Source organism: Erithacus rubecula (genome assembly GCF_903797595.1).
Source record: "Erithacus rubecula genome assembly, chromosome: 3".
Classification (NCBI taxonomy): Eukaryota; Metazoa; Chordata; class Aves; order Passeriformes; family Muscicapidae; genus Erithacus; species Erithacus rubecula.
The window spans coordinates 41,368,946-41,393,002 of record NC_136689.1 but is presented as its reverse complement, the minus strand read 5'-3'; the positions used below and the strand labels follow the sequence as shown (position 1 = coordinate 41,393,002).

The window sequence follows — 24,057 nt, the reverse complement described above, 5'->3', positions numbered from 1 at the left end:
CCATGCTTTGGGGCATGGATGCTTGTGAGTATTTTCAATAAGTAGGAAGAAAACAATTCAATATACACCATTCCAGCAAAGCTTAGGCACTGTACAGCACTGTTGGCCGTCTCCCCATCTTGTCAAAGAAGCAGTGGGTGCTTCTGATTCTGACTTGCAGAGAGGCATTAAGGGTGTCATGAGCATTGCACCTGCCTTGCATTCACGTGTCCATCCCTCAGGCCCTAGCATCAGCACAGTGGTCAGGGCCACTCAGCCTGGCTTGCTCTGCAAGCAGCACTTCTGCATTGCCAAAATCACTACCCTTCACCAGACTCTTTTTATAATCTGCTTTTGGGTTACAGGTGTAAGAGCAAAGAGACTCATTGCATGTAAATAAACAAATAATCACATCTGTCTGATTTGAATGGCTGCACCCTCAAACGTGACAAAGGATTTTGCAGTGCATGCTGCACTAAGATATTTAAAATCTCATTTGAAACCTGTCAGCTTCCCTACTCCACAGAATGGAGATAACGAACACCACATACTTCAAAGTGATGCTTTAAGGACTAAAAAGATGCTCATGTAGGGCTTTGAAAATGCACATAAATCATAGGTGTTAACACTGAGACCTCATTTATTTGAAATGGTGCCTGTTTGCAGCACAGCCTTGACCTCCCCTTGCTGTTATGGGCCAGGGCACTGCCAGACAGGAGGACATGGCTGCCTGGCTGCCCATGTCGGGAGCCCCAAACCCAATGGCCCCGACAGCGACAGGAAATGCCAAGGCTTCACTCTCATCACCACATCCTCACCCAATGCCTGGTCTTTGGGGAAAATAGAAAACAAAGCCAGAACTCTGGGAAGCGCAAAGAGACAGTGGGATTGGGATTGAACTTGGTGGCTGAGCCCTAAGGCAGGGGAGATATCTGCCCAAGTGTGGCTCCCTGCCCAGTGGTTGCAGGCAAGCTGTAAATGTCACATATTAGGAGAAAAGATTTTTCCATGTCCTATTTTTATGCTCATTACTTAAATGTATTTGGAAAGGAAAACCCCAAATGCCCAATGATGAGAGAATATTAAAATTGAAAAGTCCTGCACAGGACTCACAGCTCTGCCAACACCTGGAACTCCGACAGCCTGCAGTAACCTTTGGTTTTCTACAGGACCCCTGGCTCCTTCAGGAAGTGACAAGAGGTTTAGGACTTCCTTTCCAGCTATTCAAGACTCACTGCTCCAGCCCAGGCTGCTTGCAAACCACAGGTCTTCCATAGGTACCCCACACACCGAATGTTTTGCAGGTATTACTGCACTCACCTCCCCAGATTTATGCAGTAGGTAGGAGACTGATGTTGCCTCCTTTTGCCCTGGAGAAGAGACATGTGCCAGGAGCAGGATAAGCACCTTCAAGTGCACAGCTATCTGAGATCTGAGGCACCTCTGAGGAGTTTTGGAACATTGGTAGTTTTTACCATGTTTTGCACATTCAGAGCACAGCTCCAAGCATAATGAGTGTTGAACACTTGCTGCTCTAAGAGCACCCTGGGAATGCGGGCACTATCCAAAATATGTGTGCAGAATAAATCCTTTGGTGGGAAAAGCAAGCACCCTCATTCCACCACGCATAAAGGAGCTGAGTTACAGTAGCCAAGCACTCCTGTTGTTGCATTTCCTGACACCTCAGCGCTGGGCGGGAGACAGTGGCCGTGGGGCTGAGCACAGCAGCGTGGGTGCTCGCAGCGTGCCCCAGGACAGCCGGAGGCAGCGGGAATGCAGCGGGAATGCAGCGGGAATGCAGCGGGAATGCAGCGGGAACGCATCCTTGGCACAGCTGTGCTGGTGCTGCTCTGCTCAGTCACATTCTCCCTGCAGCTTGGAATCACAGAATCCTTATCGCCACCACGCTGTAACCGAGCCAGCCTCGGGGTCATTAAGGTTGGAGAAGACGTATGGTGACCTCACCGTTGCTTCGGAGCGGTGGAATGATTTATGCACCGATACATACGATGGGAGTGCTCGGGGTGTGACACTGACACGGCCAGCAGGGCTTTTGGTACCTGCCTTGGGAATGCAGTGGAACACCACTCAGGAGACCAGAAACAGCCACTTGTTTCAGAGGCAAGTGTCCTCTTTGTCCTTGCAAACTTTTCTGCCCACTGCCACTATGGGCTCTGTGCTTCCTGTTCACCTCTATGAATTCCTGGGCTTCGCGCTGAAAACCCACTCAGGCCCGTGAGGATTTGCTTTCCTTTGCAGCACAGTGCACGTCAATGCCTATTATTAATGCAGACCAGCTCACGTATCTCCCATGCCTTGGCTGGACATATAGATAGATAATTCCCTGGGATAAGCTTGGAAGAGTAATGTGAACCTCATTGCAAACACACAGATCCACAGGACAGAGGGCCAGGAGGAATCTCCGTAAAGCTTTCCACCGTCACGGGGTGATTCTGTGTGTATTTGGACAGCCCAACAGCCCGCACGTGGGTGGCTCCCACGGAGCCCAGTGCAGGGGTACCCGTGTCCTGCCGAGATTCCGGCCCAGTCCCGGGAAGAGGGATGGGAAGCGGCGAGGCGAGGCACGGTCTGGCCGGCAGCGCCTTCATGCGTGGAGCTTTCCTTTTCCCCCCCTCTCCCCCAAGTTGCCAGGAGGGTTCGAGTCAATTGTCCGCGGCGAATTCCAGCGGGGCCGGTGCCGGAGCGGCGCGCGGGGCGCGAGGCGCGGCGCGGGGGGCGGGAGGGGCGGCGCGCGGGGCGGGCGCGGGGCGGCGCGAGGCGCGGGGGGCGCGGGCGGGAGGCGGCGGCGGCGGCGGCGGCGGCGGGGTCGGCGATGGCTTTCGAGGCGCTGGCGGAGGCGGCGGAGCGGTGGTGCGCCCGCACGCCCTTCCAGCTCATCGCCGCCGAGGAGACGGAGCGGCGCATGGACTTCTACGCCGAGCCCGGCGTCTCCTTCTACGTGCTGTGCCCGGAGGCCGCCTGCGGCGACAATTTCGTGAGTGCCCCGTGAGGGGACCGGGGGTCGCGGGCGTGCGGGGCGCCCCCCGCGCGGGGAGCCCTCGCGCCGCCCCGGGACGCGCCGTCCGTGCGGATCCCCGGAGCCCGCGGGGAGCGCCCGAGGGGCAGCGCCGGGGGCGCGGAGGACGGGGCCGTGCCCGGGGAGGGAGGGAGGGATGCTGTGATGGAGGGCGGCGGGGCCGGGGGCCGGGGGGATCCTCCCACAGTCTGCAAAATGGAGTCGGCTGCCGGTGGGGGGCGGCCCCGCGGGCAGGGCTGCGGGCAGGGACACCCCACCCCCCTTTCCCCATCGCCCGGCCCGGGGCGGCCGCGGGCTCCGGGCGGGCGGCGAGGAGCGGAGCGGGCCCCCCGCCTGCCCCGCGCCCGCGGGGGCCGCAGCTGCCGCTCCCCCGCGGCCCCTCCATCCTGCCGGGGTGCCGGGGCTGGGGCAAGGCGCGGGGACGGGCGCACTGGCAGGGCTGTCACGGCAAATGGAGAACGGGCAGGAATAAAATGGAGTCAGGATGACAGGAGGGCCGCGCCCCCCCCGCCGCTCCCCCGGGCCCGCCGCGGGGTCCGTGCAGGTGCCGGCCAGGCATCCCCGCCCCGCCGGAGTTCAGCGCCGAGTTTGTGCGGAAAAGGCTCCAGCTCCAACCCCTGTCTTTGGGAAGGGTCAGGGGGTGCTTTTTCCCTCGGCCAGACCCTCCTGATGGTGAGCAGAAGTGCAAGAAGGGTCACGGAAAAGCGACACCTCGCCACGGGGTTTGTAAGCTGCCAAGTGCCAGTTAACTTCAATGAAAGGATTTTGGTTTGCTTATTTTAACAAAACAGCTCCTAGCACTGCCGTTGTAGAAACGTTGTAGGTTCTTCCTTTCACGGAGGAAGTTTCATCCCTCCACTTGCTTGACAAATGTTCGCTAATTCCCTTTCCAACAGGTAAGTGTAGAGTGAGCCCATTTGACAGATGGGTCCATGGAAACAAAGAGCAGTGGAGTGACTTCTCCAGGACCACAGATCCCAGCGAGCAGGACCTTTATTTATTTATTTAGTCGAGTAGGTGGCAATGCTGAATTATGAAAGAAGTTATCTGGAGTTTAGTTATGCATCTGTCCAGGGATTCGTGAGACCTTCAGACGTAGCAGCGGGGTATCTCAGGATTCTTTCAGTCCTCTGTGGGAACAGCTCTGCACATCTGTCTTCCCAGCACCTCTGAGGCTGCCAGACCCCAGTGCTCATTCCTCTCCTATGTATGCCTTTGCCCAGAAAGGGCTGTGCCCGCTGCACTCCTGAACAGGAATATGTATGAATCCAGTGCAGCACTAGGCTAAAAACTGTGGTTGGACACCAATGATATTGGAAATTGCAAAGAAAGTCCATTTATTTTTCTTTGACATCTGTTGTTTCTTTATACACTGCTCAATAATTGAGTGAATTCTTTCATACGAAGTCTAGTCAACTTAAAAAAAAAATCTTAAGCAGCTTCAGACTGTATTCCAATGCTGGCCTTTTTTTTTTTTCCTTTTTTTCTTCTGAAATCACATTCACATTTTCTTTTTTTTTTTTTGGAAAATATTTTCATTCCAGGGTTGGTGTGGGAAGAACTCCCTGCCCAGAGTCACCACTAGTAAAATGGAGCGAAGGGCCACCTCCTGTCAAATCTGGAACATAAGCAGTGGAAAACTAGAAGTGATGTTTTCTTCTGTCTTTTCTAGCCTTATTAGTTGAGGCAATTTTTGTAATGATAATACTTTAAAGAGAGGCAGATAGGTGTCATTCGTAATTCCTTTTCTTTAAAGAGATGGTGTTTCTTTAATGTGATTAAGACCCACTGATGATTAGATTCTCCCGCATCCTGTTTCCTTGTCCTAGTGCACTGTGGGACTTAATTTCTGCTCCCAGCTTGATTATTTTGGTTTTTTGCAGTCACTCTGCTTTTTTTTTCCTAATGTTCCAGATTATAACTTCGCTTTTTATGTGCAATTGCAGCCTAAAGTTTATTTTAAGGAGACTTAATACAAGCCAAGGGGTTGATTACCATTTGCACTTTAAACTTTGTTGCATGGCTCCTTTAACACAGTGTGGAGTGTGAAAGTGAATTAATATAAACAGAATTCACAGTGACACACTTCACAGCCTTCTTGCACCCTATGCCTCTTATAAAGGAGCCTCACATTTAATAAGCATCTGATGCCTGGTATTCTTGTTCTTTCTTTACGTCGTCGTTTCATAATGATGAGACTTAAAAAGCTATGTAGGAGGTGCCAGAGAATTCCATGATAACCCACTTGTTAGGAGGAGATGATGAGCATGATGAACTTAAAAGGAAAGAGGAGAGGAAAAAAACGTGGAAAGGTTGCCAAGATGCAATCTGGGGGAGAAAAACACTGAATTTTGTCTAACATCAGAGATCCCAGATCACAACATCTGATACCTTTCATTTCCTGAAAAGATATCTTTAGGCTAGGGTTTTAACATGCTAGGGATACAGGAGATCCATGTAGATGCTTATTGGCATTTTCAGTACCACCTGGACACTGAAACTCCGAATCAGCATTTTAGATAGCTGAACAATGTATAATTCAGCTCCTGATGCTCCTGAGGTTCTTGAGAAATTAATTGGACTTGTGTAGCCATAATCAAGGGGAGTGAGGGTTGTGATGCTATTCCTTACAGTCTGTCATTTGTTTTGTCACCATGTTATTACTGGTATTCAAAGTAACTGATAAAATAAATAAAAATATGATGCCATCTTGCTTGCTTTATTGTTTCTGAAAATATATCAGAACAGAGTCAGTGGGTCTGAATATTTTACGCAAGTCAAATTATCCCCATAAATAAAAAGTTTTGCTGTCATGCACAATAAGTGGGCTGTTTAGAAAAAGGTGGGCCAGCACGTGATTCTGCCATCCAGCTATACTGAGTCATCTAAAGGTGTGAGGGAAAGCAAACCACTCCAGATGCAGCTCTATTGATTTCCTCAGCTATGTGCTGTGTGTAGGTGCTGAACTAAATAATTCAACCATGATCTTAGGTTGGCTGAGGTGGAATTTAGTGGTTGTGTGCTTTTGTAGTGACACAAAGCAACTGTGAGCAAAACTGGGCAAGCTTGGAAAACACACACTCTGATGATGAGATTAATATTTTTTTAATTGCACAGCCACAGCCAAACACTGTAGTCCACCAGTCTGCCAGCAGCTACCGTCTCCCACTGCAGAGGGATTCTCAGGCATCAGGTTTTCCAGGAAAAGCATCTCCGTATATGCAGCTTTACTGAACTTTCTAAGCAGGAGCTGAATCCTGAAATTACATTTGTTTTTATTTTGCAAGGCCAAAATTGCTATTACAGGTTTCTCTGGAGATGGGTGAGTCAGTGCTGAGACAGTTCCTGTGCTCCTTGGGTGCAGCACTGAACCACCACAGAGAGCTGTAGATGCAGCTGAACCTACAGGCATTACAACCCTGGTCTTTATTATGGTTGTGGTTTTTGAGGGAAAAGATTAAATCAACCCATTTTCAAATGACATATGTGTACTAATGGCACATAAAACTTAGTCGTGTGTTTGTTGCTACAGTCAATATTTAAAATCCTCTGCAGATGGGGAGATTTTTTTAATTGCTACTTGCTAGTTGTCTTGTTATGCTATGCAAAAAAAATCTCAAAAACTCAGTGATCAGATTATTCTCTTAGTTTTTTCCCTCGTGCTAGATCATCTTATTCTGCCTACTGCTGATGAATTCACACAGGTGTGTAAAATATGGTGCAGCTTAAAAAGAGATTGTAAAAACACAGTAGGATAATAAGGGGTTAACTTTCCCTGGGGAATGAACCAGCTATGATTTATTAAAGGGCAGGGCCTGATTTTCATTTATGTGGAAGCTCCTGTGTATAGCTCTGGCAGTCAGAAGAAGCCACAATTTAAACAAGAATGAGGATCTCAGCAGTCATAATTGTTTTATACATATAAACAATTGTAACAGGTTTATCACAAGCCAGGAATTGCCAAGCTGCAACATTCAGCTCTGAAGTTTAGGAGTAACTAAACAGTTATTGCTAACCTCAAGTATGAAGACCAGACCTCCAAAACCTTCTCCAAAGGCTTTTTTTAAAATGTGATTTGGAAGTGTTCATTTGATACTTTGAAGAGGGCTCATTTGCGTTCACTTCATCTACATTCTGCCTTTTTAGGCCATAGAAATAATAAAGTGCAGAATTTTTTTCTTTTTTTTTTTTTGTTGTAAACAGAAGCTGAGATGTAGTTGTATATTTATAGGATTACAAGGCCCATGACTCTTAAGATGGCATGAAGTATCATGAGACTTGTGGTGTGTGCGTTTGAGAGTTGGCAAGACTGTAAAGAACTTATTTTTATTGCCAGAATGGTTAAGACATGACTCTGGTTGTATGGAAAGTGCAGAATGTACTCAGTAATGCAGGGATCTTTTCATAACAGAACATTTCATTATGTTTATGCTTGTAAAGTGCAACAAACAGCAAAGAAAATGTAGGTCAAGTGAAGTTCATAGCAAAGCAGTTACAGGTTTTATCTTAAAGGTGCAGTTTAGGTGATGTTAAGTACTGTTTTCTTTTGTTAAGTGCATAACTGTATCCCTGGCAGGTACTCACCAGTCAAGAGGAAGGCAACATGCAAGCCTTATGCTAGGGATTGAAACATCTGTCGTTTTGAGTGTTTCCCTGAATGTTAGTTAAGCTTTGGAGAGATCCTCCTCTTTCCTTGTTTAAGCATAACCTGCTGTTTATAGCAAGTAAAAAGGCACTTTGGGGAAAAGAGTTTCTGCACAGAAAAAGAGGTACAAGAGTTTCATACCAATTTTGCAGTATTGCACTTCTCTATGTGGCAGGCTGCCCAAGAGTCCCATGGACCAAGTCTTCAAACAGAAGGTGTTTAAGATGATGCATTAGCTTATGCCTTGGGCACAGAAAGCATTGTTGCCTGGGTGCTCCCTCCATCACTTGCCAGCTCTGTCTCAGACAACCTCCTAGCACCAGAATAAACATCAGTTTTGAGAGAGGCTTCACAGTGTAAGGCTGGGGAACCAGCATCTCCAGAGCAGGAGTGAGGCAGGAGGATCTCAAATGGGTTTAAATGTACTTGCTTGGGAAGAGAGGATTGGGTTCCAGGAGGAGTAAGTGTCCTGGTTTGAAAGGACAGGTGTCTGCCAGTAAAGGCAGAAGTTTCCCTTTGAAATAGAGACTTTGGTTCCACTCCCCCCAAGTATTATAATTGTTTGAATCAAGGACTCTGAGGCAGAGATAAGGGGGTGGGAATAACAGCTCTTTTACTAATATATCTAACCATACAAGCAGAAAACAACAGCAGTTGTTAAAATTGCTAACAGAACAGAATAGATAACTCGGTGTCAGTCCCTTTAGATGCAAGCGCGCTGTTTCTGTGCTTAGTCCCAGCCCGGATCTGCTGAGGGGCAGGCGGGAAGAGAGGCAGGAGGGGGCGGCAGCGGCCACGCCGGTCTCGGGTGGGAACGGGCTGGAGCGGCGGCTCCTCGCTCACCGTGTGTGTCCGGGGGATCAGCTGTGTCCGCAGAGGCAGGAGGCTGGAACGGGGCAGATGCAGGGCAGGTGATCGCAGAGGGTCTGGCTCTGCTGTGCTCCGGCCGCGTGGGCTGAAGATCCGGGCATCCTCCTCTGAGCTCACCGGAAAACATGAGACCCCTCACAGAAGCCTCAGAGGCCCTTCTGGGAGCCGTTCCCACCCACCCCTTTTGTCTGGAGTCATCAGAGACCCTGGGTGTAACCCGGCCAGCTCCATTGGCATGATAATGGGGAAAATTCTTTCAATTGACACAGTAACAGAAAAACACTCAACCCCCAACATAAGTCTCATTGCAGGGTGGGAAGCTTGAAGTGTCACGATGCTGTGAGTGCCCAAATGTCTCTCATTGACTCTGTGCTTAGCCTGCAGCCAGATTTTGCATCTTTTCTTTTGCATTGTTGAGAGAATTACGCATCAAGTTCCACCTCCAGGGTCGCATCATATTTGCACTAATGCTAGGAAGGCAAGGAGATGCTTTAGCTCTTCCTGAGGGCTTCACTGCAGCAGATGCAGAAAAAGAGAAAACCCAGTATTACTTCCAGGTCTGATCAGGGCTGATGTCAAACAAAAGCACCTTCATAGGTAAAATATGTGTGCACCAAATGCATGTACGCTTCATGGCTGGTGCAACCATGAGGCATATCCACTTCTGGGTTGATTTCTATCTTTTATGATTCATCATGTTAATAAAATCCAGGTTCCTCCTCAGAAACATGGCTCATGAAAGAGACTGCAGTGCCTGTCCCCAGGGCGGGTCTGAACTGCAGGAGGCTCAATGTACTTTGGCAGATGTTTACAACATGTCACCTTATAAAATCACATGGAAAGGTTGGCGCGAATTCCTGTTAATGCCTTTCCTTTCTTGTGTTGCTGTTGGCTTTCAGCATGTGTGGAGCGAAAGTGAGGACTGCTTACCTTTCCTGCAGCTCGCACAGGACTACATCTCCTCCTGTGGGAAAAAGACCCTCCATGAAATATTGGAAAAAGTCTTCAAATCCTTCAGACCTGTAAGTGGTTTTCTTTTCCTTCTAAACATTGACAGTTACCTGTGACTTTTACTAGGACAGCACTGAATAGAGGAAGTTGTTTTTTCTTCTCCATAAATTTACATCTCCAGTTAGTGCCTGAGTACAGAAGCGTTAGCACGTAAGCTACCATGGGGAATTGGAAATTGTTTCCTGGAAGTCAGCTGCCTTTTTATTTCTATTTATCTCTGTGTTTGAGAGGATGAGATTCCCATGCAGGGTGGGAGGCCAACTGGTGTGTCAGCCAGTGGCAGAGGGCAGGGACTCGCATCCTGCTGATGCAGCGCTGACTCCGAGGAACGGGATACGAGTCAGCGCTGTGGGACTTTGTGGCAGAGTCGTTTCCTGGCTCTGGAATTGAGGGGTTTTGCAATGATATGAACAGCAAAAGCAAACCTATGGGAAACTGGAAGTATGGTCTCTCCTCAGGATGGTTTATTTTATGGCTGAGGATTTTTTCTCCCAAGTGATACAGATTTTCTTGTTAGGATGGTTGTCACTTGGTATTTGCAAACACTGGTTTGGTCACTGCTTGAGAAGTTAGAAGAGAAGCTGGGTTTTGTGGGGAGGGGGCCTGTATTTTTCTGTTTTGCTGCTACTCAGCTTTCTCCATTTAACACTAAGATTTGTGCCAAAATCAAGATCCATCAGTGTCTTAGGCTGGCTGTTGCCCTTTATTTTCACCAAATGCTCTTTTTACATAGCCTCTCCTTTTGAATGTGTGGGGCTGGCTAAGGGCTTGGTGCAAAGCAGGGCAAAGGTTTGTAGCCAGAGCCATTCTCCTGTGATGTCCATGAAGAAGTTCACCCATGGACGTTTTTATGCTCAACTGAAAATGTAGACCTTTTCCCTCCTGTCTTTTTCTGGCTGACTAGTTGAGAAGACTGGAAATGTATCCAGTCTTCTGGATACAGAAAGGGAGGGCCTGGAGCACTGATATGAAAACACTGGCCCTCCCTGTGTTACACTCTTGCACAGATCACCACAGCTGGTCGACATAAAAGAGCATAATTTTAAAGAATCCTTTGAGAGGCTAGAAATAAATAGAACAGATGCACACTTTTCTTAGAAAGGACTGGAAATCTGATCTGTCACTACAGCTGTTTGTAATTGTGAAAACATGCAAAAAATAGAAGTATGTTTCCCAGAACAATATTGGGCTCTAGGATCTTCATAGCTGTCTTCTACTCAGGGAAGCTGTGCCTTTGATGAGAAGCTTCTACTGGTTTAACTAAGGAGGACTTCAAAAAGACTTAATTAAATTGGTGCAGATTGCTTACTTCATTTAAACCACATTTATTCCAGCATAACTTAAGTTACTGAAAAATTGACTTCATTCAAACCAAGTTGAGCTACTCTTCAGAATGAAAGGGTTCAAAGCAAGAGGAACCATTATGCTCATGTAGCCTGAACCCTTCATTAATACATCACATTTTACTTCATGATTCCCACAGCCAACATATAAATTGAGGTTGAAGTAGAATGTGTCTTTTCCAAAGACACCCACTCTTGATGTAGTCTTCAGGTGGCTTAAAGGATACAACACTGTTGGGTACTTTTTCTTCTCATGGCTAGTTACAGTGCTATGAATAACTCTTTTGTTTACAATCTGCATTATTCTGGTTTTGCTTCCTAGCTGTTGAATTTAATTTTGCTTTTGTTTGCTCAAAAATGGTGTCCTTAGTTGCCAGAGACCTCTTGCAGACTGTAATTGAGTACCTCTTCATTTTCTCATGGTTGTACCACAGATACTAAGTTTCTCAGATTCTCCTTTGACCCAGTATTAAGAGATCTGCATCAGCATAACAAAATTGGGGTTATCATTTGAGGTATGGCTGTATGTAGACAAGTCTAATTAAGGAATTTATTGATACTTTCTCCTCATAGTAATTATTAAAAATAGCACATACTTGGGAGAAAATACTTTAAAAATTGAATGGTGTTATAATAGACATATGGAAACAGTTATTTTGCACCCTCAGGCCTTTGCCAGAACAAAATGACTTTTCTTCAATATTGGGAAATTATTTCCTTGTCATCACTTCATGCTGTCTCCTGTCCTTTCTCTGCTGGACCCATTTTACTGATGAGACCACTCTGCTGTCAGCTTCAAGGCAACAGTGCATTTGCAGAGTATTTCTTTTCTATCCCAGCAAATCAGCTGACAGAGACCAGTCTGTCAAACTCCAGTTTGAAAAATGGCAGTTTAGGAAAAACTGCAACTGAAGGTCAGACTGGGCTTTTCTGTAATTTCTGGTGGCTCTGGCTCTCAGTCTGGGACACTGGGGACCAGGTTTTTAGCAGATGCTTGCTAAGCACCTTTTGAAAGTCTTCTCCATTTTGGTATTGCAGTAGACATTCATGATTTTAGACAGTTCTGAAATTCCTTGTTGGGGTCCTTGGAAGGGAAGAACTTAGAAGAAAACAGTGGCAGTGCATCTGCGTCTTTCCATGCCCTTGTGCACAGCATGAGCATCTGCCTTCCCATAACTGAGGGCTCCAAAACCAACTTTTTCCAGTAATTCAGCTCAGCCATGCTCTGCACATTCATGATAACAGCCCAGCCTTGTCTCCATGAGCTTGCCCTGAGGCTGTGGAGTGGGAAGGGACTGGCTTCTCATGTTGCTGAGCCCTGTGTTTTGGAGACTATGAGAACATGAATGCCCAGCAGTTAGCATCCCTCACAGTGAGCATCCCTCTCTCTCTCTGCTCACTAGTCTTCCCTGGGAACAGAAGGCCATGAGGGTGGTCTAGGTCTGCTCACTGTCCCTCACTCTTCTCAGGCATCTCTCCCTAATGTTTTATGGCCTAAACACCGTGCCAAACAAGATATTTAATTAGATGGGGCTTTTAAAAAGTGCTGGTTTGCCTGCAACTAAACCACACCTCTGAGTCCTGCTGTAGGCAAGGTCTAGGTGTTTCTTTACTGAAGGTGGTGAGGGGCATGTTGTCTCTACCCATTACTGCCTTCCTGAGTTGGTTTCCACAAAACTTTGTAATTTACCTTATTATCCACTTCTTCAAGGAGCATCCAGAAGTGCCAGACCCCATGAAGGTACGATATCAACCAATAGCACTGAGAACAAATACTGTTATTTGTCTCAGAGCATCCCATCTCCTCCTGTGCCTCGGTCTGTCTGATGTCAGAAGTGCCAGGAGATGCCTGTGCTGGTGCTTTTAAGCACATCTGCCTGGAGTCATAGTCCTTCCTATAGGGATTCAACAGAACTGTTTTATCTCTAATGTAGCATCACATGGGCTGCTAAAGCTCGGTCTTGTACTGGGCTTATTTTTCAGTGTGCTTGTGTGCTGGCTTTTAGTAGGAGGCTAAAGTAGTAGGAGGTGTCACTCTGCTTCCATGAGTTAGTAACTGTGAGGTTATTTGTGATATCAGGGAACTTTGAAAGGGTCAAGAAAGACAAATAAAATAAATGCCTGGGGGACATCCCACCAACTGGCAAAGTTTGCAGGAAACCAAGGCATGAGTCATACAATTTCAGCAGCAAATTCCAGGGGTCTTGCACTGAGCTCATCTTCAGTCTGGAAAGCCTACATCTGAAGTGGGGAGTCTGCAGTGTAAAAGCCATTTAATCCATATACACTGTATTCATGCATGTCCCAGTGACCTCTCCTTTACCTCCAGATGGGTACTTCAGCCAGCAGAAATAAATAGCTATGGTTCAGGCAATGCTGCTGGTTGTTATCCTCCCTCCTTCCCTCCTCAACATGCCCCTGACCTCCTCCTAACCATGCATCACTGCGTGGCAATTTTATTCCCCTCGGCTTTTCTACTGATGAATCAGCTCTCTTTCTACAACAGTTTTCTGGTTTATGCCTTTTCTCCTTTTTTCCTCTCCATTTAAGTCCTTTAAAGTGTGCTGCATAGCTGATACTTTAATATATGAAGCAGCTGTGGACTAGGAGCAGAAGCTAGTGTGTGGGAAAGAAGACAAGGTGGGAGTCAATCTAGGGTCAGCCCAGGCCTTTTTCATCACCTTACTTTTTGTACCTTTTTTTGTACCTTACCTTTTGTACAGTGATTTGTCACTGCAGTCCAGAGAACAGTAAGGGGTTAACAGCAGTGAGGGACCACCATAATCCTGTGGGAAACAACAAGATGTGATGCCTTGTTATGGGTTGATGTTTAGACTGGCTCCTCTCCTTGCTTCCCCCATGCCTTGGGGTCATAACGTGTCTGTGAGAGAATAAAACTGCATCTCCCTTGAAGGAACCTCCCATCCCATCCCATCCCATCCCATCCCATCCCATCCCATCCCATCCCATCCCATCCCATCCCATCCCATCCCATCCCATCCCATCCCATCCCATCCCATCCCATCCCATCCCATCCCATCCCATCCCTTCCTCTGTAAAACCACTAGAGTCCACAGCATCACTCTGATTAACACTGCTGCCTCTGATTTATGCTGCTGTAGGGAAAGAGGAACTGGATTTCCTGATGGCAAAGAGAGAGGGAATGTGTGAAAAGCAGGATGTGCTCCCCATCCTTTGGGATTGTGTATGTCTTTGGAGTTCTTGTGGTGCGTGTTGTGTTTTCCATGCTTTTTTTGCAGTACAGTATCCCATAAAATGAAGATTCATGTGACTCATTTCCTTGCAAATCAAAGAGGAATTATGACCAGAGGTGGGAAGAAAAAGTACAGTCAAAACTCTTTCTGCCACGTGATACAAACAGGAGTACAACATTCACATTTAATTTGAATATACCAGATTAGTTTAGTGAAAATAATACTGGTGTATAAGAAAGTCTAGAAAGAGTCCTTGAACTTACCTTTTGAAGACTGAGTATTTTAATTTTAGCTTCACCATGAAATAAAACCCCCGCATCCTGAAAATGACCTGAGCAGTTCATGTTCAGTTAAGCATTTGATTTGAAAAATGCATAGGAACAATTACTTTGTTCTGATCAGAAAACAAGAACGTTTTCCATTTGGGGTCTCTCCATAAGTAAGTATTCTTAAAATGCAAAGGAGGGGATTTAGTCAGCAAATTCTTCTTCCATTTCTCTGCTGAAGAAACCCTGTAACTAAAAATCTGATTTTCTTGTTGTGACAGTGAGCAATACAAGCTTCATTGCACCCAGAAACTATTATATGCCTTGTATTTATGTCCACTGAATAACTTTGAATGTCAATGACAGACTGAATTAGTTTAGGTCCCTGTAAATGGCCTTGTTGCAGCCTTATCATTTCCATGCTCTCACCTAAAGAATGTCACCCTCCTCACAGATTTTCTGGGCTCTGCCTCTTTCAAGAGCTAGCAGCTGCATCACTCTCCAAAGAGAGTGTTACATGCATCTGTGCTGCTCTTCCAGCCCTGGCAAGCTAAATACATGGTATTCTCAGTAATGTCCAGCCTACAATTTTGCTTTGTGGCTATTAATAGCTGTTAGTGTAGGATTCTAATACAAAACTTCCACAACAAATGCATTATTTTTACTGTTATTTGGTGTATCTGTTTTCCTAACTATACTGTTGGCTTGGCAACCTTTTGGGGGAGAGGGGAGAAGTTGAAACATAGCTGTTTGCTCCTTTTCCTGTAGTGAAGAGGTGACATTGAGTGGTCGGAGCCATCAAGTGGAGGCATCCAAACATTGTTCAAGGAAGATGGGCTGGCAGTTCCTTGCAAGCCCAAATCTATTTTTGCAGAAGTTTAAAGGGACAATATTTCAGTGGAATACACAGTAATTCTTACTGCAAGGGCTGCACACAGTATGTAAGACTCTGCCCATTGTGATGGAGCAAAGGCTTCAAGAGAAGCATTTGACAGGGCAGGTTCTTTGGGTTTTTAGAGACTCCACACTAGCCAATCCTTCATGAGGATGTTTTCTTCGTTGTCTTTTATAGGGCTGACAAAAAACAAACTTAAACCAAGACAACTACTGCTACAGTGTTATCATGGTTCTTTCAGAAGTTAAACCACTGCCAAGCCTAAACACTCAACAATTCATAATGTGGCCTCAGAGAAGAATGTGAAGCTTTTTGCAAGTGCTTTGTTTTGGTTTTATTTATCTTCCGGTCTCTGAGCGCTTAATTTGGTGTGAGGATGCATTTTCAAATCTTTCTTTATCCCAGGAGGGAGAGAAAGAGAGCCAAGATCATTATGCAGTTATTCCAGGGTTTGAGGTTTTTAAGAAGTGCATGTAGGATTTGTGTGAAGATTTGCAGCAAATCTGCATGAGTGGGTAATTCACTGTTACACGGTATTTTCTCTTCTTTGTAGCTACTTGGGCTTCCAGATGTTGATGATGATGCATTTGAAGAATATAACGCAGATGTGGAAGAAGAGGAACCAGAAGCTGATCACCAACAGATGGGTGTCAGTCAGCAGTGATTTTCTGAGAAGCTATAAAAAAATTCGGAAGCCTTTGGTACCAGGTGGGGTCAGGTGGTCCCACATTAGCCTGTTTGAATTAGCACATCACAAGGGGATGTCTGGCTGCCAAGATAAAAGTTTTACAAAAAATGGTTTTAAAAAAACAAAATAGTAATGATAATCCGTGATGAGCTTTGCTAAGAAGTGACCTGAATTTTGCTCCTGCTTCAGTGGGTTTTCTATGGAGTTGTCTTGGTAGCATTCTGCCGTTATCAGTCTAGAAGTAGTTTTGTCGCTGACTTGTCTCTTCGATTTGTGTTCGGGAGTAGTGTTTGCTGACATGAATGTAGAGTACTGAGAATGTAGGAGGCGTGTGGGGAGAGTGCCAAGTCCTCACCCCTGGCCTTTCCAAGGAAACCAGCGCAGAGAGCAAACACCACCTGCGCTTTTCTTTTTAGTTCAACAGCTATAGGTTTTTGACAAAGTACCAAATATGGGCAGACTTCTGAAAAACAGTAGTTTAGCAGTGGTTGGTGCTGCAGAAGTGCATATGAAGGCTTAACAAAAATAATAGGGAGTAGGAAATCCGGGGGGGTGTCAGACATATTGATGTCATTTCACTGACTCCTGAATTTCCAAGTGCTGAATTAATAACTGGGAGTAACGGGCACCAGCAGCACACATTATAGAGCAGCCCTGGTACTCCAACACCATGTGATCCAAAGGCAAGTGCTGCTTTCTTACAAATCAAGTAAAAAATATCTGTCGCCTATTCCACTTCTGCATGACAGCTAACTTTAAGCTTTGTTGGTTTTGGCACACTGCCAAATTATTACTCAGACCTTATGGCATTATGCATTGGAATCATGAAATCATAGAATATGCTGAGTTGGAAGAGACCCATCAGGACCCTCGAGTCCAACTTCTGGCCCTGTGCAGGGCACCCTAAGAGTGACACCATGTGCCTGAGAGCATTGAGTCCAAACACTTCTTGAACTCTGTCAGGTTTGTGCTGTGACCACTTCCCTGGGAAGCCCGTTCCAGTGCCCAACCACCCTCTGGGTGAGGAAGCTTTTTCTGATATCCAACCTAAACCTCCCCTGACTCAGCTTCAGGCCATTCCCTCAGGTCCTGTCACTGGTCATTAGAGTGAAGAGATCTGTACCTGTCCCTCTTTTTCCCCTCCTGAGGATGCTGAAGACCACAATGAGGTCTCCCCTCAGTCTCCTCCAGGCTGAACAAAGTGACCTCAGCCACTCCTCACCAGGCTTCCCTTCCAGACCCTTCACCATCCTTGTTGCTCTCCTCTGGACACTCTCTAATAGTTAAATATCTTCTTTATATTCTGGCTCCCAAAACTGCCCCCAGCACTCAAGGTGAGGCTGTCCCAGAGCAGAGCAGGACAATCCCCTCCCTTGCCCAGCTGGTGATGCTGTCCCTGATGCCCTCCAGGACAGGATTTGCCCTCCTGGCTGCTGGGGCACTTCTGACTCACATTCAGCTTGCCATCAACCAGAACTCCCAGGTCCCTTTCCACAGCACTGCTCTCCAGCCTCTCATTCCCTGGTCTTTACATACAACCACGGTTGCCCTGTCCCAGGTGCAGAATCCAGCACTTGCCCCTGTTAAGCTTCATACAGTTGGTGATTGCCCATCTCTCTCATTTGTTGACATCTCTCTGCAGGGCCTCTCTGCCCTCAAGAGAGTTGACAGCTCCTCTCAATTTAGGGTAGTCAGCAAACTTACTTAGTATTCCTTCAAGTCCTGTGTTCTGATTGTTAATGAGATGTTGAAGAGCACAGGGCCAGGGATGGAGCCCTATGGAACCCCACTGGTGACAGATCGCCAGTCTGATGTCACCCCATTCACTGTAACCCTTTGTGTCCAGCCTGTGAACCAGTTGCTCACCCATCCTATGACGTTTATCCAGCTGTGTCCTGGATATTTTAGTCAGAAGGATGCTTTTGATACAGTATCAAAAGCTTTACTGAACTCCAAGTACATTACATCCCCTTGCTTCCCTTGATCAGCTAGGTAGATTACCTTGTTATAAAAGGAAATCAGGTTTGACAAGCAGGACTTTCCCTTCAAGAAACCATGCTGGCTGTGACCAGTGATTGCATTGTACTCTAGGTGTTTTTATATACCCTTCAGAATAATATTTTCCAATTTTCACTGGGCACTGAAATGAGACTGACAGGCCTGTAGTTTCTGGGATCTTCTCTGAGTGCAGCTTGGATGCAACTAGCACTGAAGCCATAAGGGTATCAACCAGCACTTGGCTCTTAAAATTATGCTGGACCTCTTCCTGGGCCTTTGAGCTAGACTGGGCATTTACACCTTATTGGAGGAAAGCTGAAATAACTGCTTCAGCTGATATGAAATGTAGTGGGGTTTTATTACCAGGGGACTTGCTCCCCAAGGGATTTGGTGAGGGTTTTAATATGAAGGAGAAGACAACTCCTCGTATTTATTACCGGTTTTATGTAGTTCTAACTTGGATGAGTGCCAGACTGTGAAAATGCAGGGTCTCTTTATTTACTTGCTTTTTGTACTGAAAATATAAGAAGCAAAGGTAATTCTGTTGTAATACAGCTGTTTTCCACAATCAAGAAAGATGTTTCTAAATTCACTCCTTTTTTCCAATTTTTTTAAAAGTTGTAAAACAAAGGTCATATGCTTCAAAAGCCCTTTTATACAAAATCAGCTTTATAAAAACAAAGAGTGAGCAAAGAGAAAATACTTGGACAATTCCTATAAACTACTCATTGTATAATTTTGAAAACCCTGTTGTTAATGATGTCTCCTTTTCAATGGATTTTTAAAAGACTTTTTTCCAGGGTTACTGAAGAGAGCAAGTTTTCTTGATGGTTTACATTTATGATGGTGGTTTGAGAGATGCATAGCACTTGATTTTTTCCATCAGAGGCAAAGATCTTCCATAACTGGGACAATGTGTGTTACCCGAGTCTGCACAGATGTGTCTGCAACACTGTAGAAGTCAGAGTTTAAGAATGTAAAAAAAAAAAAAAAAAAAAAAAAAAAAAGTGGAAGAAAAACAGAGCTTAATGCAACTTTGTACATTCTTTCAGCATGCAGGCATAGACCTGATAGTTGCAGCACCTTTTCTATGGACTAGTGACGTGAGAACTGTGGCAGTTCACTGTATAACACTGTACAGAAGCAATAGGCTTTTTGCTTACTGAAATAAAGTCTAAGACCAGTGGTTTCCATCCCTGCTTTAAGCCCCTAAATTTTTCTTTCTTCTCCAGCTAAAACAGATGTTATAACCTTAAACAGAGCCTTCCTTTGGAAGACCCTCTCTCTTCATAGCATCCAACACTTGGATTGTGGCTCACAGAAGTAGATCTTATGGGGCTGACTTTCCTCTGCTCTAGTGTAATGCAAGCAAACAATTTACAGCAGTGCAAGCTGCAGGCAAAGTCCTGCTGTTCAGGTTTGCTGGGCACTTGCACCCATTTGTTTGAGGGGCAGGTGGCTGGAGCCAGTGTGCAGGTGCAGGCACCCCATGCACACCTGCCCGGTGAGCTGGGCTGCGAGCCCAGCCTGACTGGGACACAGACCTCTGCCTTTCACAGCCAGGCAGGCTTCCAGCTGGATCAGTCCCACCATCTGCTCAGCGTGTGGCTGCACAGACAGTGCTGGCACAGCAGAGGGGAGGGTGCAGGGTGGACATGGGTAGTAGCTAAGAACCTGCTGCTAAAAGCACCTTGCACAGTGTCAGGGACCTGTGCAGAGGTGTGGACTGGCCTAAATGCTGTGAGGGGTTAATTCCACAAGGCTCAGTGGGAACTGGGCATGCTGGCAGTGGGCTAGGCAGGAATTAATGAAATGAGGAAAGACTAAGATCTAGTGCTTGTAATTGCATGCAGGAGGCTGTAATGTGTGTTGCACTCTGCTACCTTTCCCTGCGTATTGATTGAATCGTTAATGAGCGGTTGAGCATTAATACAGTTGCAAGCAAACAGTGCTGTAAATTATGTAGATATATTATTATTTTCTGTATTCACTAACTCACTTTTTTTTTTTAATGTCCTGTACCATTTGAGTGACTTCCACACAGACTGCAAATGCTGGACATCCAGCCCTTCTGCAGTTCTCTCCACTGCAAAACTCCCACTGAAGCCAGCGAGATTTTGTTCAGATAGGACCTGCAGGGCCAGGGGATATGTGAGGCTTGGTCCTGCAGAAAGCTGAGCACTCTTATTTCCTCCCACTTTCCTAGGAGCTGAATGTGTTGAGCCCTGCTGCTGAACTGAAGCATGACCAGGCAGCACTAAGAATAAACTGGAATTTTATACGTAGAAAATTTAATTTACATGTTATAAATGTGAATGAGCATTAATATAGAATGTATTTTATCAAAAAGCATTGATTCCTTACTTTGACCAAATACATTTCTGTATTACTGTGTTACTTTTCCATACTTGCCAAATGATGCAAGAGGTGTGGAACTGGTTTGGTTGTTCTATGAAATGTTTTTGTATTTCATTTGTATTTTATTTTCCCTTCCTCCTTCCACATATTGCAGTTAGCCACCATTCAATAATTAATCAAGGGTAGCATGACCCAGTGACTAGACTGCCAGACTGAGACACAAGATTTGCCAACATTTGCATCAGTGCTTGCAAACTTAGTGAGATGTGGGTTTATATGTCTGCCATTGCCTTGCCTTGAGCTTTACATGGGTCTAAGTCTCTGGGAGTTCAGGGCAGGCCTCCAGTTATGCATGCAGGCCTCTGGAAGATTTAGCAGGAGCAGGGTAACTCCTTTGAAAGTCCCACCTTAAGCCTTTTGTAAAAGGGGCTGTTGGTATTTCTTGTTCAGCAGTGCTTTAGGTCTGTGGGTGAACAGAGATATGCATTGTCATTGCCTATTCTCAGAGCAAACCAGTAATGAAAAGACACAGAAGGCTCTCCCTTGGCCCTTCTCATAGGCGTTTCATGTTCTAACTAAATATAAATACAGCAGAGCCTTTTGCAGAATTGGTGCTTCTGAATATGAGTTACATTCATGCAGTCAGCAGAGTGCTGCTTGGGCAATGAGAAATACATGGGATGCCAGATGGAATAGCAGATTTTAGAACTATGACGAGTGCAGGGGCAAGAGTGAGCAAAGCCCCTTCAGAAAGAGAGATGCTGAGATTTCTGAGACAGCCAAAGCCATCCTGCCAAGTATATGCAGTTTGTAAAAAACTCCTCTGGACACTACTGAGGCCTTGAGCTCAGTTGTGTTTTCCTCTTAGTGTCCTGCCTGATTAATGTGTTAAGATGGTTGAGGGAGGAAGGGATAGAATAGGCAAACTGAAAAGCCTATCCCTTGTCTCCAGCATTAGGATATTGTGTGAGTTGATAGGAGCAGCAGTCAGGGTGCAGGAAACTACTTTTTTAGGTGCATAATAACATCTCTTAAAAGGACTTGCTCATGAGAGAAAAAATTGTCTGACTGTTACCTTGCAGAAATGTGGGGAATAGCTCACCCCTGATCACGATGACCTGAACCCTTACCAGACTTCAGCTCGACCTCCTGCCCTGCTCCCAGCTCTTTTCCAGGCAGTTTCCCCTCACTGCATAGCTCTGTGCCTTTGAAAGCCTCATGCTTATAAGAATGCCACATTTTTTCTGGGAAGAGCCATAGTTTTCCTGCATCAGTGACATGCATGTCAGATGACTGTGTTCCACAGAAGGTGTGCTGTGTGAGATGGTCGTTGGGGGCAGCAGGGAGGAGTTTCTGCTGCAGCATTGTTGGGTAGGTCCCTGTCCTTTACCCCTCTGCAAGGTAGGACATGAGATTGTGACAGTAAAAACGATTGCAATAATCATGGACATCGTTTTGGAAAGTTGCCATTCAGGACATATTCCCAGCCTCTTTCAGCATCTTTCCTGATCTTTGTCTGGGATCCAGGGCTGGTGTCTATGGCTGTTTTACTCAGTGTTTAGCAGTGTCAGGAGGAGAGGTTGCATCCTTACCCTGTGTCTATACTTCCTTCCTGTCTCTCCTTACCATTCTGTTCTTCTCAGAAGTTCTCACTCCTAGAAGAAGGGAAGCAAAGGAAGGAGGAGAGAAATACCTCTTACCTTTCACAGCCTGCAGCCAGGTATGTCAGTGGGGCTGCAGTTCAGCACGGTGTGAGTCATACTGTCCTTTCTGTACAGGGGGATGAGGTGGCATGGGAACTGTGTTATCCTTTGAGGACTGTGAGTGGTCTATGCCAGACAGGGGCTGTGCAGAAGACAGCAGTCAATTTAGGTGTCAAACCCAGTATCATTTCACAGACAGTTATGTCTAGCCAGATAATCCACTCTCTGAAAATCATAACCCATTGAGGCTCTCCAGGTTGGGCATCCAGAAAATGAGACTTGTCTGGTTGCCTTGGTCACTGGGCAATCTTTCTCAGTGCTGGCTGTTTTAGGTCAGGTCAGAGGACATGGGAAATTGGGAAAAATCCCTTCAGGGGCATTAGCTGGATGCCCCTTTTTGTAAATTGCTGAGCAGAGACAAATGCTTTGTTTTATGTGTTTAATTTTGGCAGGACCTCCCCTCCTCCCCAGCAGCCTGTCTCTGCAGACAGCTGCAGCTGGGAAAGCTTTGTGTGAGAGCCAGGCAGGAGTGACTCAGGGCAGCAGCTCCTAGACCCTGTAACAGGCCGGACTTGAGGTCATCCTTGCAGGCTGACCATGGCTCAGGGGACATCACTTGCAATGCAGATATTTAAAGAGTCCTTCAATTTGGTCCTTAGAGGGCAGACTTTGTAACTTTGGGTTTTTATTTGACTTCTGAGACTTAGTTGCACTGTTGGTGTCTGATGTCTGTGGCAGGTGAGCAGAGGACACCTCTTCACTTAAACACATTTACTTGTTCAGTGAGCCAAATTGTGTTTTACATGGTCTGTGTTTGACTTTTTTCTCATTGCTGATTTTTTTAAACAATGACTGTCTCTAAAGGCACATCTGAATTATTGCAAACCCCAATTTATACAGATCTGCATAGCATTGCACTGTCAGTACAAGCTTGGATGTAAAAAAAAAAAAAAAACAGATTAACAAATAGGGCCTTCATTAACCTACAAGAAAAAAACCCCAAACTTCTTCGAACTAGTTACTGCTGACTATAATGAAGCTTACTGGTTTCATGTAAAATACATTGAACTTTGAAATTCCCTTTCTGTACCAACATGCTGTTGCTCATGTAGGCAAAGATCTGTGCAAAGATCTTCCTTTACTGCATGTAAAGGAAGCTTTCATCTTCAGGGGTGGCGGTGGTACAAATGTCAGCTCTGGATTTTAGTCAATGCAATTCTTTTGTCAAGTTTTCCTTTACTAATGCAGGGACTAGTCAACCCTCAACACATCAAGCAGAAATTGTATTGAGCCACACCGTGCCAAGTCTGTCTTTGGTGTGGTTTCCACCATTTTTCTGGCTGAAAGACCTCTCTGTTTTTGGGATTTTGAAGCTGTGAAAGGAGTCAGCAAAAGAAGTTGCCCTTTTGTTCAGCACTTTCAAAGTACTTCAGTGGAGCAGTGGCTGCCTCCTGATCCTCCTTCCTCGTCCACCACCAAGGTGTCAAATCCAGCAGTGTCATTATGCCATGAGCTTCCCATTAAAGATCTTCCCAAACTCTGATGACTAATGGTGTCTTTTTTCTGTGAGCAAAATCAACTAGGTTGTGAATCTGAGGGGCTAAAATACAACTACCATGCATGTGGCACAGGCTTGACTTTCATAGGCATTGCTAGTGCATGGTGGGATAATAGTGTTCACAGGTGTAAGGAGGACAAAATGATGTCATCTGAGCTTTGGGCACTTCAAAGCCAGCTCTAATGGACCCAGAATCATCAGGTGTTTTGGCTTGGCACAGTCTGAGGCAGTGGATTTGCTGTCAGAAGCTGGGAATTGATAGTAGTATTTGTGTATGAGCCAGTATTTCAGACCTCACAGGTCCTTTTCTGTTTTGCACAGAATAGGGAGACATCTGTTCTAATTAAGAGACGTAACAATACTGAAATGAAAATGGTGATTCTGCTCAAATAATTAGTCTCTTTTCTTTAAACACTTCACTCTTAATTGCTGCTTTGACATCTTCTTATCCTGATTTAGTTGAAAGAGTCAAGTCAGTCATAACCTTTTGT

At 45.7% G+C, this 24,057-nt stretch overlaps 1 protein-coding gene across 3 annotated transcripts; it reads left to right on the top strand.

Annotated features, from left to right (window-relative positions):
- The first annotated feature begins 2,759 nt into the window (after window positions 1-2,759).
- Window positions 2,760-23,551, top strand: MTURN (maturin, neural progenitor differentiation regulator homolog). 3 transcript variants are annotated; one of them, XM_079302053.1, is made up of 4 exons: window positions 2,770-2,974; window positions 9,431-9,553; window positions 15,815-15,969; window positions 20,154-23,551. In XM_079302053.1, exons 1-3 carry the CDS (start codon window positions 2,813-2,815, stop codon window positions 15,923-15,925), a joined length of 396 nt encoding a protein of 131 aa, XP_079158179.1. In that variant the 5' UTR covers window positions 2,770-2,812; the 3' UTR covers window positions 15,926-15,969; window positions 20,154-23,551. The 3 variants fall into 3 exon arrangements, with proteins under 3 accessions (XP_079158177.1, XP_079158179.1, XP_079158178.1); XM_079302052.1 differs by having other exon boundaries at window positions 19,992-23,551; XM_079302051.1 differs by having other exon boundaries at window positions 2,760-2,974; window positions 15,815-23,551.
- Window positions 23,552-24,057: the final 506 nt, after the last annotated feature.

Coding starts and splice junctions, on each gene's coding strand:
- MTURN (XM_079302051.1), top strand. CDS start 2,813: ATGGCTTTCGAGGCGCTGGCGGAGGCGGCGGAGCGGTGGTGCGCCCGC. Junction 2,975..9,430: donor CCGCCTGCGGCGACAATTTC/GTGAGTGCCCCG, acceptor GTTGGCTTTCAG/CATGTGTGGAGCGAAAGTGA. Junction 9,554..15,814: donor TCTTCAAATCCTTCAGACCT/GTAAGTGGTTTT, acceptor TCTTCTTTGTAG/CTACTTGGGCTTCCAGATGT.